The sequence below is a fragment of the Egretta garzetta genome, unplaced genomic scaffold (genome assembly GCF_000687185.1).
Source record: "Egretta garzetta isolate BGI_Z169 unplaced genomic scaffold, ASM68718v1 scaffold744, whole genome shotgun sequence".
NCBI lineage: Eukaryota > Metazoa > Chordata > Aves > Pelecaniformes > Ardeidae > Egretta > Egretta garzetta.
The window spans coordinates 520,134-538,273 of NW_009259482.1; the positions used below are offsets into that span (position 1 = coordinate 520,134).

The following is an 18,140-nucleotide window of genomic DNA, read 5'->3' on the forward strand; positions in this document are numbered from 1 at the left end:
CAGTCCGCCTTGGTGAGCTGTCTTACAGTTCACTTTGTTATTTAATGAATAAAATGGTACACGTGTGTGTGTGCGCGCGTGTCTATAGAAATTGTTGCTTCAGCATTTCCTGAAAACCAGTGACATTTTCTTAGAGGATAGATGGAGCAATTGCAGTCCAGTTTCTATCCATGATATTATTATAAACTATCCCGAAGTGCTTTGCAGGTGGGTTCCAGGACATCGCGTTTGACTGGTAGAAGTTATCATCAACAGAAATTATTTGCTTCTATTTTTTGATCACTGTTGTTCATTTGGTTACTAAGGGAGAAGACTTGACCTAATTCTTTATCTCAGCTCACTTCTCTCATCTGCTCTCCTTCCTTGAGAAGGAAAATACCTTAAATAATTAAGCTATCTAAAAGCTCATAAGACTGGAAGGCAAGTGTGCATCACATAGCTTCACTAGCAGCTGTCACACAGAAGCAGAGCAGAAGACGACAAGAGACAATTCCATTTCTAAGAATGCAGGAACCATCTCTGTCAAATCATTTAACACACCGTAATAAAGTGCTCCCTTCTTGATCATTTTAGAATTTCAGTGATGGGCCCAGCGGAACACAGAAATGATATTGTGAGCTAAGGTGTCACGTAGCGCAGGTATAACCACACAAGTAGAATAGATGTTTGAATGCTTCCCCAGGGGATATTCTTACTCGTTTTCTGTGCCAATGCATTTTTAAAATTTAAAAGCACTCTTTTAGACACATGAGTGTATGATTCCTTAGATGCACATAAAAAGAAACTAAATCACCTTATGCTATTTTGTGCATCCCATCTATCCTAGGAGTAGAAAAAAGGCTAATGACACAGAACTGGAGATGGGAAACTCTTCAGTGCATTATACTGGCAAGACTGCTCCTATGTGGGAGGAATACATTAGGCCTCCCCTCAGAAGCTACCACCTCTTACGATAACTAGAGCTACAATCTATTCTGTTCCACTTGTCTACCTATGCACAACTCCTGTGTAAATACCCAAAGGGAAAAATGCAGCTCTAGTTGACTTCGGCTACTAACTTTTCCTTTACCGAAGTGCTTTGGTAAGTATGTGACAGTCAACTCTAACCTTCAAATTCAGAAGGTTCAGAGTAAATTTCATTAAAAAGTGTTGATTTACTCTATGCAAGCTGCCTTCCTGAAGACAGACAAACATTTTCAGTGCTCAGAACTGTGTAATTCTAACAGATGTTTAATGAAATTATCACTGGATGTAGACAACTTGTCTACAGTAATAGCATTTTAATCAAGGTTAATTTCTTTTGGCCAAATTTGTTCAGATGGAAATACCCATGAAGTTCTCCTTTTGTGAATGATTGCACTTACATCATATAAAAAAAAAAAAAATCATTTTTACATGCTTACTTTAGATACATTTGCACAGCTATGCTGTCACAGAAAGAAAATCTCCATTTATATGTCCAGCCTCAGTTATTCAATACCTCTTGATCACAGAATGCAACAAACAGCATGAAATCAACCTGCAAGATGAGGATGTTTAATAAAATTTCTTCCACAGTTTCAAAACAAATTCACTGAAGCTGCAAACCATTAGCAGCAGCAGCAATTTGCCTCTTAAGTTATTTGCTCTCCAGGCTGCCCTCAGCATTGACATACTTCTGATGATTCCATTTGCTCTATTTTTGAAATATAGCACTCCTCCATATTATACTCTCTGGGACATCAAGATGGAAAGATATGTTTCTTTAGTCCCTCAAAGCTATGGTTCCAGAAATTTAGTTAGGCTTCTGATTTCTAATGCTTCATATTGAATAAAACTTCTCCATGTTGGGAAGGTAACACAGCAATATTTCAGATAATGTATGCGCAAGCATATGCTAAGATGCTGTGTTAAACACAAATAATAATGTCGTTTTGGCCGCCTACATGAACAATTACGTAACTTCTATTAATATAATAAAATGTACAAATGAACTGCTGTGTGCACACACCTATCAGTCCCATACAATAATCTAGCAAAAGTCTCTTCTCACACCTACATTTAAGGCCATGCTTAGTTTTTCCAACAGCAAGCTTCAACATAAACAACTTTTAAATAAAATTCAGGTTTCCTGGCACATGGAACAGATAGTTAGAGTTAAAAATTATTACATGTGCTTAGCAATTTTTTAATGAGAAACTTAAAGCAAGACAGTTAACAACTAGTTTTTCGTAAAGGTTTTCTGCCTTGTCTACCCTGCCAAGGAATAAACAAGTATGGCCCCTTTTGGAAATGCACATGTTTTGATGCCAATATAGTGAGCCACTCAGAATAATGTTTATGTTTTGCCAAGGTAAGACCACCAGCATTAATAACTTGAAACTGAAGACACCAGAAGATGAACAGATAAACCAGCAGGTTTAGCTTCACAGCACAGGCAAATTTTGCTAAAATAAATGTCTTCATCTCGGAAAAAGGGTTACTAAAGTTACTAAAAAATCCCTCTTTTACCACTGCTTGGTCAGATCAAGCAATGAAGCAGAAGGGTACAGTGAATCCTGGCAGAGACTTTACTAATGTGCTTTTGGTATAAGTTCTAAATAACACCTCCCTCCTCAGAACATGCCCATGTCCTGATTTCAAGTTCTCGTGTCCAGTGGGTCTGTTTTCAAAGGGATGCTTAGCACACACCTTGAAGAAATGACACGCTACTAATGTGTTTAAATGCTGATAGAGTAGCTAGCCTGTCCACCACTAAGAAGGTAAGTCCTAGGACTGGCATGTCACAGGCAGGAAAAGGGAAGGGCACAGCAGAGTGCAGGGACCTGCTAGCAAAACCACTTATTTACACAACAGAGCCACACACAGACATCTCCCCCAGCCATTACCCTGGCATGGAGTGGAAAAGCAGAGCATCCACAACACAACCATCACAGTCACCCTGGCTCAGGATCATAACAACAGCCCCACTTTTTATTAGGAAACACTGGTGTGGACAAAGCTCCATCCTGTTGGGGCTATGCTGTTTCCGACTCTACAGAAAGCCAAGTTGGCAGCGCAGCTCCTCCTTCCCTCACAACAGCTTGTTGCAGACACCTCTGTGTCAGGAGGAGTCAGGACTTAGCCATCCCCATGGACATCCATGCTGCCCATGGCAGCACGATGCTGCCATGGCATCAAGCACCCCTATATGCTCTCCCTCCTGCACACATCACTGAGGTCTGGCAGCACAAGGAGGCGGGTATGTGTGGCTGATGGGTGTCAAGGACCGAAAACAAAACAGTGAGATCCCTTCACAAAAAACCACAAGTGGAATACACATGCAAGTCATTAATAGGTTGGGCTGAATGCAGGTTTGCCTGAAATCCTTGTCGACTTCTAGTTTTTGTGAAGTTTGCTTTCTTCTAATTTCCAACAACAGCCAGAAATCTGTCCTGGTTTCGGCTGGGATAGAGTTAATTTTCTTCACAGTAGCTAGCATAGTGCTGTGTTTTGGATTTAGTACCAGAAGAATGTTGATAACACACTGATGTTTTCAGCTGTTGCCAAGTAGTGCTCAGACTACTCAAGGACTTTTTGAGCTTCTCCTGCTCGCCCAGGTGCATAACAAGCTGGGAGTACAGCACAGCTAGCACAGCTAACCCAAACTGACCAAAGGGCTATTCCATACCATAGAACGTCATGCTCGGGGGGGGGGTTAGTCGGTCGTTCGGTCGCGGGGAGAGTGATCGCAGCTCAGGCTGTGTGATCGCGGCTTGGGGGAGAGTGATCGCTGCTCGGGACGGGCTGGGCATCGGTCAGCGGGTGGTGAGCAGTTGCATTGTGCATCACTTGTTTTATATATATTCTGTCTATTCTCTTACCATTATTATTATTATTCTCTCTTATTAAACTGTCTCTATCTCAACCCACGGGTCTTACTTTTTTTTCTTTTCTCCGATTCTCTCCCCCATCCCACTGAGGGACGGGGGGGAGTGAGCGAGCGGCTGCGTGGTGCTTAGTTGCCAGCCGGGTTAAACCACGACAGAGTCAAAAGAAGGAGCAGAACAATGCACAGATTGAATGTTGCAACTAAGACCAGGAGGGATGCTTTTCATATCACGATTAAAAACATAGAGGAAAAGGAAAGGACTTTTTTATTTTGTGGCCAGAAGGGGCAAGAAAGGTTTAAGGAAGTTTAATTTTGGTTTTAGATGAGCAAAACCAAGCAAAAAAAAAAATACAATTCTTATTGGCTTCATTTAATAGAAGTTCAAGCTGTAAAATATTAAGTTTGGATGCACACTTGGAACACCATTAAGAGCACTGCTATTGCCTGCCAGGGCTGTGGGGTACAGCTGGATGTCACGACAAAGCCATTCAGTCTGCCTGCTGCAGCCAAGCACAATCAGTCCCACTCCTTCAATTCTAAGTCGTCTTCACCTTCACTCTCTTCCCTCTCCCCAGTCACCTCTCCTTTTTTCACTAGATTAGTTAAGGCAGGAGAGAGGGAAGGGGTATCTGAAACATGCCAACACAGAGCAGACAAGCACCAGAAGAGATGCAGGAGACAGGATGGCATGTGCAAGATTTCCTTTTCAACAGCAGTGAACACAAGATCAGCTTAGCAAGATGTTGGTAGATACTTAAAAGTTTGCATAAAAACTTCATGGAGTATAAAATTGAACAGCGTTAAATATAAAACCCCATTGGCTCACAAAGTCCCTTAGCCACAAAATGCTGGAGGCTGGGACACCACTTAGAAATTTCTCCAGACAGTTGCCTTTTTCTTTTAAGTCCTTTCCCAAACACCTGCTTTTAGCTTCTGTTCAAGACAGAGCAAGACCAGCCCTCAGCATAATATTCTTACATTCCTAATTGTGCTGCCACCCCAAACCCTGAAGCTTCACACACTGCAAACTTGTGTAAGGCAGCATGAAGTCAAACCACGCTACACCCTGCATGCCTACGCATTCATCCACACCCTTGCTGCCCCAAGCCAAGTACCAGTATGCCAATACAGAAAATCCGTTCAGGAAACTCATTATGTTGAACCTGGCTTAAGATGAACTTTGACTGGTTGCCCCAACAGGGAAATGCACTGCTTTGCTCTGTAAAGATATCTATGCAAATGAGAGCACACGGGAACTATTTCTTCCTGAAACAATTTCTGGGAAGTAAAACCGTAGTACATTACTCAAGACTGAAATAGTTTAAAAAATAAAAAAAAATAAACACCATGTATCAGTTCCTAAAAGAATCCTAAGATTAGCAAAAATACAAACTGAGTAATAACTGTAAGCATCTAAATACAGAAAAAAATATTTTCAATTAGCGCAGCAGACTAATTGTCCAACAGCTATGCTTTTACATAGTGATTTTCTTATGCATAGGGAACAGTATAAAAAAATTAAAATATAATCCTGATTACCTTGGGAAACTATAAAAAAAATTATTAAAGCTAATGAGATTCAATCCAACCAAACAGCACCAATGTAAAACACGAGATTTTTGACCTTGTAGGCCCCCATTACTTTGTACAGAAATAATCCTTTAATTTTCTGCAATGGTGCTTTCTGAAGAAGCACCTGACCCTCTAAAACACAGCTTTATTTAGAGAACTGTAGCCATTAGGCTTACAAAATTAGACAGACTGTACTAAAGTGCCACTGTATAATGCGCACATAGAAGGGAGAATGGTTTTGGCATGTACATCTGCCTGCCAGAAACCGGTTTCTCTACATCTCCTGCTGCCTCACGCTATCCTCCTGCTCTGTGCTCAAGTCCTAGACATGACAGTAGAATTGTTCCTCAGTTATGAAGAGCCAACAACCATTTCGGTAATATGCGGGGCCTGTAATGCTTAGGTTCATTTTCCTCCAGTTTTAAGGCTTCTTTTTATTTTTTTAAGCAGACTGTCATTATCATAATGTGAAAGTGACTGGAGTGGTGCCTAAATGTCCAGAAAATGCAAAGAGCCCAAAGGAAAGGCCACAAAAAGTCACACAATGCAAGGGCAGGACTTTCGATAGTGGCCAGTAGCAAAGTTAGAAGAGGAAGCTGCAGAAGACCACCAAAATGAGGTATTAGTCTGCTTTCTTAGGAGGGAGGAACTCTAAATCCCTTGTAGGTAGATAATGTTGTCACCACCACAGAATTAAGTCAAGCCAGCTTGACTTAATCAGCCCCATGAGCTGACAGAGAAAACAAAAAAAACCAACCCTGAAAATAAATGCACATGTACTCTTAGGCTAATGTAATAGTGTATTCAACTACGGATAACTCATTCCTCCCCCAATTCTTACTAGCTATAACCTGGTTACTGCTTTCACTTGAGATGGCAGCTCTTTGATTCTGAGAGACACAGACTACATCATTCAACTCTAGCTGTGGATTTGTAAGACTACACTGGAGAAAGCAAACAAATTCTACAATTTCCTGGGAAAGAATCACAGAACAGCTCATCCTTCTGCAGCACAATGAGCTGTAATAGTTACCCAGCAAGCACACAGAGAGAAACAATTGTAATGATCTCCACAGGTTAAAAAAAAAAAAAAAAAAAAAAAAAATCTCCTTCATCAGCTTTAACTGCAATGCTTTCAAAATTTCTGTGAATACCCAAGCAATCCTGTCTCAGTGGTCCGCATACTTGCACTGCATTGCTATGGGTTCACCTCTAAGTCTGGACAGTGGCTGAGTGAAATCAGAGCACAGATCTGTTAACTTTCAAAACCACAAGAATTTGTTTCCTTTTTTTTCTGCATCCAAGAAGAGGAAGTTTATTTTAAATGCTAATTAAAACTCACCCCCAAGACCCCAAATCTTTCACAAAAGTTCCAACCACAGAGAAAGTCGATTTCAAAGTTGTGATTAAGGATTACGATGGCATTCTCCTTCCCATACTTGTGGTAACTCCCTGGGTCAGTGTAGAGGGTGCAATCAGTGCCTGACCACCATTCCAGCAACATCACCATCTCTGGAATAAAGAACAAGAAATACATGAATGTACAAAGTATATGCAAAACCACAGATTGGTAACATGTTGAAAAGTATCAGTCACCTGAACAGTGCATGGCAAAGAAAGGGCTGTCATGAAGTTGAAATGCTGAACGTAAACCACAGTCACACATCTTGGTACACCAAGGTAGGGGGACAGGGGAGAGAAGGGAAATAAGGAGATTGTATGGAAAGAGGGAGAAGTAGTTTTCCACAGTGATATTGAGAAAAAGGAATTTCATTTATTTGAAAACTGCCAATTCAATGCTACAAATTATTTTATCAAAATAGATGTAAATTAGTATGTATGGTTTAAATAATAATACAATAAAATTAGATGAAGAACAGAACAAGCTTGTAGGAGAAACAAAACCACAGCTACGCCTGTCACATACTAGTCCTCACGCTCATCTAAAAACCGCACAATTATAGAAGAGAAAGCAGTTTGGACAAGACACCTGGAACCAGGTCTGTGTGGTGGGTTGACCCCAGCTGGCTGGATGCCAGGTGCCCACCACAGCCGCTCTATCACTCCCCTCCTCAGCTGGACACAGGAGAGAAAATATAACAAAAAGCTCATGGGTCGAGATAAGGACAGGGAGAGATCACTCACCAATTACTGTTATGGGCAAAACAGACTCGACTTGGGGAAATCGGTTTTATTTATTACCAGTCAAATCAGAGTAGGATAATGAGAAATAAAAGCCAAATCTTAAAACAGCTTACCCCCACCCCTGCCTTCTTCCCAGGCTTAACTTCACTCCCAATTTTCTCTACCTCCTACCCTGCAGCAGCACAGGGGGACAGGGAAAGGGGGTTGGGGTCAGTTCATCACACGCTGTCTCTGCCGCTCCTTCCTCCTCATGGGGAGGACTCCTCACACTTCCCCTGCTCCAGTGTGGGGTCCCTCCCATGGGAGACAGTCCTCCATGAACTTCTCCAACGCAAGTCCTTCCCATGGGCTACAGTTCTTCACAAACCACTCCTGTGTGGGTCCATCCTTTCCATGGAGTGCAGTCTTTCAGGAGCAGACTGCTCCAGTGTGGGTCCCCTGCAGGGTCACAAGCCCGGCCAGCAAACCTGCTCCAGCGTTGGCTCCTCACCCCACAGGTGCACAGGCTAGTCCCTGGTCCAGCATGGGCTTCCCACAGGGTCACAGCCTCCTTCGGGCACCCACCTGCTCCAGCATGGGGTCCTCCCTGGGCTGCAGAGGGACAGCTGGCCTCACCACGGGCTTTATTAGGGGCTGCAGGGGAATCTCTGCTCCGGCACCTGGAGCACCTCCTGCCCCTCCTGCGGCACTGACCTTGGTGTCTGCAGGGCTGTTCCTCTCTCGTATTCTCACTTCCCTTTGTCTGCAGTCATACAGGTTTTTTCCCCCCTTCTTCAATACATTATCCCAGAGGTGCTACCACCATCACTGATTGGTTTGGCCTTGGCCAGCAGCTGTCTGGGAGCTGGCTGGCATTGGCTCCATCAGACACAGGGAAAGCTTCTGGAAGCCCTGCTACCAAAACCTTGCCACGCAAACCCTGTACAGTCTGTTACAGGTACCCCTTACGCATCATCCTGTTAACTTGTCAGAAGTAAGAGTCATATGCTCTGCTACAATCAATGCAGTCCACATCTGACAGGGGTGTATTAATCATCGAGACCAAAGCCAATAGCTCAGGACTGGATGAAGAACATCAATCCAGAACATCCATCATCCCAGACCAAAGACAAGGTGGGTGGCTGCCAAAGTATGCAGGGCCAAGAATAGTTATTAATAGCATAACTATCTGCACATCCCTTAGTTGATGAACTGATGAAGCAAACAGGGGATGGTGGCAGCAGGAAGACAGGGAAATCACTGTTAAATACCTCAACATCACTCTGGATTGGCACTCAGATTTGTTCCCAAAACCTAGCCGTAAGAAATTATACAAGGACTGGTAGGACAGTGAGGGCTGTCTAAAACACAGCTGTCCTTACAAGCTGGAGAGTGGTTTCTCAGTAGTCTCCTAGTGACTATCAAACAGCTTTCACCTTCCTCTTTGCTTATCCCACTCCCAAGCACAGGCAAGAAGTAGACTTTGTATTTGTTTTGCTTATAACTATAAACCTGACCACAAGACTTGTGAATTAAACCTTTATTTAGCAAAGTCTCTCTGGTCTGGGACATGGAAGTTTAGGTGAGTCAGTAAAGCCAACAAGCTCTGAGAGCTCTATCTCCATGGAAATGGAAAAAGAAAATCTAAAAGCAGTGGCTTTCCTCAAGCAAACTATATGCTGAGCCAAGGGGACCACAGGCCTAATGAGAGCTGTCTGTCAAGATGGAAAAGAAGAGTTAAGGGACACGTTTGCTTCCTGTCAAAGCTATCACAAAACTTCTGCATGAAAGCAAAGGTCTAACATGAGGGGTCATTCTTTGCTAAATGAATGGCGTATCTGTGCCATGAGTGTCTCATCCTTCCAGCAGAGACATCTGAGATCTCTCCTGGCTTCAGGCAAGCACAAAAGTACCACAAATCCTCATTCACCTCAGGGAAGATCAAAACCAGTCCAGTCTTTGAAGCACTTCTGAAATCCTTTCAAATTTAGGTGCCCTACTGGCTTCAACTAGTGACCAAAACCAGAAAACAGTTAGGAACTAGTCCTACAAGTCTACATTTTCAGTCAGCAGCAGCAAAATTAATTGCTTGAAGCTTTTGGATGACATTGTGCTGTACACTGGAAAACAGGCATTAGTGACATGAATAAATTTTATCTAACAGTGTTACAGCCAGGCTAAGAGACAATTTCTATTCAAATAACATTACCTTAATATGATAAAACCATGTTTATGGTACGGATAAATGACTGAATTGTCAGTCCCCCGCTTGTTTCTAATCAGGGTAGGTAACTACTGCCATGGTAGGTGTACCTATTACTCAATGCACGCTATTATGCATCAAAACAATAGTCAGAGCTGTGGAGGGAGACCTAAACTGCCATACGTTAACCTAACAATGATTTCACTGGTTGGAAGCCGATTTCCCAACAAAAGCCAAAGATGTTCACACCTCAGCGAGAAGCTGTGGAGATACAGAAGCGTATACACAGCTGTGCTTCCAGACTTGCCCTGCTAAGAGCTGCTTTGTGACAGACAGTCACAATTTTACACCTTTCTAAGGATGTAGCTTTCTATTAGATTTGTATTGGAAATAAAAGCCCTCTACCCCCCAAAACACAGCAAAATTGAATAACTGGGGAAAAAACACACCACACTGTAATTTGCAAACTTCTACCAAATCTACAGTCACATCCTGGGGCAGGACATAATCACAGAAAAGAAAGGATGTTAGTGACAGGATTAGTTTGTCTTTTGCTTAACTAGGAACCCAACTAAGAGAAGAAATGATTGCCAGATGGGATTTCCTCTTTTTTGACCTCTACTGCTGTTAAACCTCTTGCATAAAACAAACAAGTAGAGATGATGACTGTGAGGACCTCTTGAATAGAAAGACAACTTTACCCAAGAAAAAAACAACTTCAGGCCATCCTACTTCAAGTGTGGGGTTTTTTTTGTCTTTTCCCAAGACAAAACTAATAATACATCATGAATCTCACTATATAGGTGTGCCACATGCACAGAACTCTTCAGTTACATATTTTCAGTCTTAAATACATTCCAAAAAATCATAGACAAAACTATTTCTCTGTGTGCTTTGATTCTTCAGGCTTCATGCAAGCAGGATTTTTGTTTGAAAGAATACTGCAGAAACAGATCCCTATTCGTCACCTCACGTGCCCATTTGTCACTGATGTGCTCACACAGTTGCTGCAGAAACACAAAAGAGCACTGAATGACTCTGTATTAAATACAATAAATACCATCTGCCAGCCTTTAAGTTCTTAATATGGCTCTTCCCCTCATCTTCCCTACTCTTTCTTTCCCCTTCTCCCCAGCTTGCTTTCTTTCTGCGTTCTCAAGCAATGATTAGTAGTGCCAGTTTGTGTTACTCTTGCATCATGCCTCCAGCCTACTTCCACAACCTGCCACAGAAATTTATTACACAGAAAATTGCTGTGGTGGCTCAGCAGCACAAGGTCATTCATACATACTCTCCTTCCTCCTTCACAGTGCAGACAATCAGTGCAAGTTTCCTTCTCTTTGTACACCAGTCAGACTGTAACTAAAAATCAATTTTATAGGGGAAAAAAAGATTCTCTTGCTCCCAGCCAGGGCCGGTCCAAGATTTCCAAGGTGTCTCCCCACCCCCTTTCGTGAGGCTTTGGAGTTTGAACAGCACAACTGAGCTGGTAAATACTTATTTACCCACATCATGGGGTTTCCTACCTTGCAAAGCAACTCCCCCAGTGACATTTCCACACAATTAATGCAAAGGAAAGGAAAAAACCAGAGGAACTTGAAATCTCTATGCCCACTTTGAAGGCAAAATCCTTGCAGTTCATTACAGCTAGCTTCAGGAGAGGCTGATGAAAAGGAGAAAACAGGCCTTCAAATGCCTTATATGGATACTCTGCTTAAGAATTGTGAGGTTTTTCTACCCTTCTGGAATAAAAAAAAATAACCCTCACCCTGCTACACAGCACAGACCCTACCCTCCTGACACTGCTTCCTAGCCCTTCACTGCACAAATCTGAACTGCCTTAATGCCTGCATTTATAGAACAAGTAACTAAAAAGAAAAGATCTCCAAGGCTGATCTGAACTACAACTAGTTATATAAAAAACATTTAAGGGAAGAAAGGAAACACATAGTTTTTACTGAGATTTGTTATTTTCCACCTCAAAGTTTTGCAAGAATGATTCATTAACACTGTTCTTCTATAGAAGTTGTTAGTCACTCCTTTAGCTAACTATTCTTGATAAGCCATGGAAACATTTGCTTACAAGATCAACCATAAAATGCCTATTTTAAAATGCATCTAAAAGCATAGTTATGTATCGACTCAATAAGTGCAATAATTTGAAGATCTCTGGTAAGTACGTAATGTGTTTTAAAGAGCAACCTAACTGCTTCCCTGTGACATTCTTCATTTTCTTTAACCTACGTATCAAGGCAACGCCAAGAAAGAGAACCTAGAGAATTCTTACAGGAAGATATGGTAAAAGCATAGTAAACTCTCCAATACAAATAAAAAGCAAGACAAGTGGGCAAGCTTTGACCATCATTTCAAAGACCAGACAGGGTGAATGGCTGCATGATAAAATGAGTCATTGCACAGAGGACCGGGGAAAGCATTTAAAGAAGAAAAAAAAAAAAACAAACAGATAGTATAGTCCAGTCCATGCCTGTCTATGGAAGAATGACTTACAATAATAACTTACTACCTTTCCAGATTTTCAGACTACATCTACTAAGATGCACCTCCTAAATATTTTCCATAGAACTAATTAAGTCACAGAATGACAGAATGGCAAGGGTTGAAAGGGACCTCGGGAGATCATCTAGTCCAACCCCACTGCTCAAGCAGGTTCAGCTAGAGCAGGTTGCGCAGGATATCGTCCAGGCGGGCTTTGAATATCTCCAGGGAAGGAGACTCCACAACCTCCCTGGGCAGCCTGTTCCAGGGCTCTGTCACCCTCAAAGTAAAGAAGTTCTTCCTCATGTTCAACTGAAACCTCTCATGCTTCAGCTTGTGCCCATTGCCCCTTGTCCTGTTGCTGGGCACCATTGAGAAGCGTCTGGCTCCGTCCTCATGACATCCACCCTTAAGATATTTGTGTGTGTTGATGAGATCCCCTCTCAGTATTCTCTTCTTCAGGCTAAACAAGCCCAGCTCTCTCAGCCTTTCCTCATAGGGGAGATGCTCCAGTCCCCTCATCATCTTTGTTGCCCTCCTCTGTCTACAGGTAACTAAGAAAAGCAAGTCTTCTCTGGACTACTCTAAAGCCCTCTGTATACCACAGACAGGGTTAAAACCCTGAATGATACCTACTCTATTAACTGTAAAGCTGCCTAGGAGGTTTTCAAAACACTTCCAAGTATTGATGACTCCACAGTCTCCTTACGTAGGCTATTGTAGTGCTTCGCTATGCCATCTAACCTGACCAGTCATTTATTTATGGTCTCTACTCCTTTCTCTGCAGGAGCTACAAGTAATTATGAGGAAAACTTGAAGGCAGGAGTTTCGCTGTAAGCTTGAGTTCATTAGGTACATTAAACAATTGGAGCTCAGAGCTGGACCATTATTACATGCTACAAGAAAAACTTTTAACGTACCTTTTTATTATAAAAAAGCATATATGTATTTCCTGTGAGGGGAACAAAAACCTAGTTCCTGGGAAAAAAACTGCAGCTGGAAAGCCAAGCAGTGCCTTGCCCACTTCCCCAAGATGAGGGGGAGGTCATTTATGGAGCCCAGCCAGACAAGGCATCAGCTCTCCAGCTTCAAGCAGATTCCCTCCCATTCTTTACTTTGCACGAGTAACACATGCAGGTGTGCATGTGAGCACCTATGAGATGTAATGCAGTAATCTGATCCACTTCAAGACAGAGATCCTGGTTTTCAACCTGCAGGAAAATGGGTAAGTTGACTGGTTTAAACAGAAAAGAAAACCAAAAACCAGGTGGTGCCTCAGTGCCACCACCCATCACCTACCCCCCCATTTACCCTATCCGGTGATATAATCCCTGTTGTCTTTGGATGACTCTTCCCCTCCTTTAAAGCTGTTTTTCAGCAAAACATGGGAGGCTGATGGGGTGGAAAACACAAATTTAAACACAAAAATAAACAAAGAAAACATTTCTCTATTGGCTGCAGGTCTGCTTTTGGAGATTTTTGCCCCAGGCCCCACAGGAGATCCTGTAAGCAACTCCCTTGAATAACACTTCGATTAACTACATGGGTGTTCTTTTAGGAACAGAAATCACCAACAGAGAGAAAGGCAGGAATGATGACTCTTAATTCCCCACCTATGACAGTAAGTTACTGGATGTGCTTGCAAGGTAAAAGATAAACATAGCCCAGCCCTTTCATATATTCAGGCTTTGAGACCCTGCACATTTGCAGGCAGGAAATTTTTCTAATATACTTCACTTCACCAATCCTATATTCCAACAAAGACAATGTACTGCTTTTGCTACAAATGACCAAGGTCAGTATAGCATGTGCTGATCAAAGGAGCAAGCATCAACAAACAGTGAACAACAACACGTCGCTTGGCAAGTTCCCATGACACCAACATTTGCTTCGTATGGGCATGAAACCAGGCAGTCGCATCTCTTCCGGATGTGGCTTCTTGTTGCCCAAAACATTATGGGCTTTTTCCTACTGTGCACAGGAGCACTACCACAGAGGAACTGCTTAGCAAATAAAAAATGGTTACAGTGCATCCACTGCAAGTCACTGTGCAAAAGGAACACCAGTCTCGTTTCAACACTTTCTTTTAAGCAACTTCCTATATATACACACACACACACTGAAAACAATTTTTTCTTCATGCATCCTTGGCCTACTTGTAGTTTTTATTAGTTTTAAACCTGAATATCTTTAATTTAAGAAATACTGTCCCTACTTAGCTGCTTTGAATAAATCTTTTTGCTGTTAAGAATGCTACATTATGACCATTAGGTTTATTATAAAGACCTCAACATTCAATTCTTCATGTGAATTAGTTCTCAGCAGGGGGGAGATGACAGCCTGAAACAAAGTCCAAAAGCTACTACCTATAGCTAGCAAGCAATCCCCAAGAAATTTTTGGACAGAAGTTGCCAATGGTATTACAGAAGAAGTTTAATTGAGAAGAGGAAACAACATGTATCTGTCCTGAGCACACATGCATGTTTTCCATGTTGGTGGATTCATACGAGCAACTTCTGCTTCTTCTCAAAGAGAGCCTAGTCTATGATATACTAAAACCAGTCAGAAGATAGCTGGAAAGGATGATTACGAAGTTATGGTTTCTGCCATCCGTGTGACAGAATGCCTGTGTACCTCCAACTAACATCAGTGTTCCACAAGACAATTCCCTCTTTCTCTGTTCTGTATCCCTACTCTCCCGAAATCCACAGGTACCAACCCTTCCTCCTCTCACAGGCTAATGGATAAATTGATAAACTAACCTTCGATTAACTCTTCTCAATCTGAATTTGACCTGAAGATTGCAATTTCTCTTTTAAGTTTGCAGAACGGTTCTGCCTGCAAATCCTTTCCAGTTTTCCAGCTGTGTCAACTGGTCTAACAAGAAACAATACTTTTGACTGCAAATCATTTATATTATCTAGTTTTCTTAATTCTATGTCAACTGTCTTCAGCCAATCAGACAACATCATCCCAAACGGTAAAGACCAGATACACTACCACCTCCTGCTATCCATGCTGACAGGCATTGCCTGTCACAGTACTGCATGATGTCTAACAAACAGCACTTCACACAAGTAATGCCCACCGCCCCCAAGAAAAGCAGGTCGGGCTCCAGATACTAGTACCGATTTAACAGCAGTAACCTACTCTTGTAGCTTGCACAAACTTTGTCTTAAGCAACCAGCATCATCCCCTATCTCGACTGCTACATGCATACAACTATTTCTAAAGTAAATCTGAATTTAAAAATGAAGGATTTATACACTACACATCACCTTCTTGAAGTTTAACATAGCTTTCTGGCATACACTTCAATAATATGTTCTGCTGAGGTGGCCTGTTAGGATGCAAAAGGCATTCTGGAGAAGCACGCTCAGACGAGTGGTTCTGCCCTGACTGCTATGCAAGGTCTGTACTATGAAGCAGCTTTACTGAGTAAGAAATGTACATAAAGAGTATCAGGACAAGTTTTGCTCTGCCCTTACTAGAAGGAAGCATCTTATCCCAATGAGCAGTAGCTGAGGTCAGGTTTCTGTGAATATTAGATTATGCTTTTTATTAAATTATTCAATATTTGATGTACACAAACCAGGAAGTCCAGTATGTTCATCAGTATGAGCACTGACAGGCGTAAGAGACGTGTGCTGGGAGAGGAAGCATGAAAAGAGTAAGTGAGAAACAACTTAATGTGTTAAGTGTTCTGCACTGATCAATAATACAGCATTTGATAGCCCTTACTAGTTAAGTTTAGCCTGGGCTTGCACAGCAACCGCTTTCTAAAGGGACAAACAAACAACTTTCATACTGGGGCACACAGACCCACCTTGGGACAAAGCACACGGCCACCTGATCCATCACACACCCCTCTCCTGGCACGCCTTGATCAAGTATGCCTTACCCAGGGGAGGGTGCAAGGACTACCTTCTGTGTCCTGCTGATGAAGTTGTTGCAGCAATGATAGCTTGGATGAACAGTACATATGAGGTTACTCCAGTTCTCATTTTGATGTTTAGGGTGATGTATTACTGTCTAAATCCCAAAACAGAAGCTTAAATGAGAGCAGGGTGACCTTTATTAAGCATAAGCAAGTGCCACCTTAAATTGATAGACTCAAAAAACCAAATCCAATAATTACACAGTGATTACAATCTGCTCCCAAACTTCTACAAAACACCAAATGCATAGACAACTACTTGCCACCTGGTATTTGAATCTCTACAGTTTCTTTCCAAGCTCTTTCCTAATATCAGAATGGCTAGGAGCAACTTGCTCTGAATTAAAACTTTCAGAAGAAACTTCAGCTATTTACAGGACAGCACATACAGAGGAAAGAAAAGCAAATAATTGAAGATGTGAACACGAGTAAAAAAAACTCACTAGGTAACAAGAAAAAAAATTACAAATATTGCTAAACACAGGAACCACTAGATGGGCACAGTCAGTTACAGAATTTTACAGTTTTGACCAGGATTTCAGAGATCAGAAAGAAACAGGAGAAACATTTGTAAACTTGCATGGTAGAGGCCAAAAAAGAACCCATCTGCTAGTACAGAAAAAGCTAGGAGAGACAGAATGAAAGCATAAGTCAGTACTGCAACTTAAGTTTTAAACAAAGTCGATTTTTGCTTCTTGTTCCTCAATAACTGAGGCAGTGATATTTCTTCTTGTGAAAAGACAGTCTAAGACAGGTTGGTTTGGGCTTAAATGAATAGAAGAGGAGGGGAATGAATGGATAATCTGTTCCACTGGGATAGACCCAGAAGTCTGCTGATGAACCCCATACTTCATTTGATTATGGAAAGATATTTTTTTTCGTATCATTTGGAAAAAGAAAAAAAGTATGTTATGGGTTAACTCTGGTCAACAGCTAGGCCAAGGAGCTAGGAGGAGCTGTGCTTCTGTACCAACTATTTCTGAAGCAGCTCAACTCCCCTCATATGTTGCTAGTATCTTATTCATTCAGAACGCTGTGGACCTCAGATTCTCTACAGCCCCAGTGGATTGTGATGTTATGATGCCCATCTTGATATATTATTCCCCCAAACTGGATGTCTCATGAAGGTCCTTTGTCCCTGCTTTGTTTCATGGCAAAATCAGCTTTCAGAAGAATGCAGATTATTCTCCTCCCTTTCTCAAACACTTCATAGCTATGTTGCCTCAAACTGGGTATGACAAAGGACTGCTGTGGGTTGACCCTGATTAGCAGCTAAGTGTCACCACAGCCACTTGCTCACTCCCCCACCCCAGTGGGACGGGGGAGAGAATATGAAGCGCAGAAGCAAGAAAACTCATGGGCTGATATAAAGGCAGTTTAATAAACAAAGTAAAGAGGAAGAAGAAAGGGGGGAGAAAAAAACCCAGAGAAGTGATGCAAAAGCAATCACCTTCCACAAGCAGACCGATGCCCAGCTGGTCTCGAAGCAATTGCTGCCTTCCAAAAAACAGCCCTCCCCTCAGTTTTTATTCCTAAGCCCCTTGGTCAGTTTGGGTCAGCTGTCCTGGTTTCATCCCCTACTTGCTGGGGAAGGGGGGTGGGGGGGAGTGACAGAATGGGGAAAAAAGAGAAAGCCTTGACACTGTACAAGCACTGTTCAGCAACAGCCAAAACTCTGGTGTGTTATCAACACTGTTTTAGTCACAAATCCAAAATACAGCACTATACAGGCTATTAAGAAAAAAAAAAATCCATACCAGCTAGACCCAGTACAACTATAAAGAATTCATTCTTTATGATTCAATTCTGCCTTTGAGTGGTGAGCAGACTAATGACTACAGCTAATGACTAAGGCAGTCACTCATTCATTCCTAGACAGGATAAGAGAAATTTCTTTAGATAAGCAAGAGTGTCCCAACAACAAAACAAACACTTTTGCCCTAGTATCACCAACGAGA

General features: G+C 42.0%; 1 protein-coding gene across 2 annotated transcripts in view; it reads right to left on the reverse strand.

Moving 5' to 3' along the window:
• Positions 1–18,140, reverse strand: part of AGPAT4 (1-acylglycerol-3-phosphate O-acyltransferase 4) — a 70,320-nt gene that overhangs the window by 31,215 nt on the left and 20,965 nt on the right. For both annotated transcript variants that reach the window (XM_009637190.2, XM_035892754.1), the window contains one exon: positions 6,765–6,934. In XM_009637190.2, the coding sequence (XP_009635485.1) occupies positions 6,765–6,934 (170 nt within the window). The remainder of the gene's footprint in view (positions 1–6,764; positions 6,935–18,140) is intronic.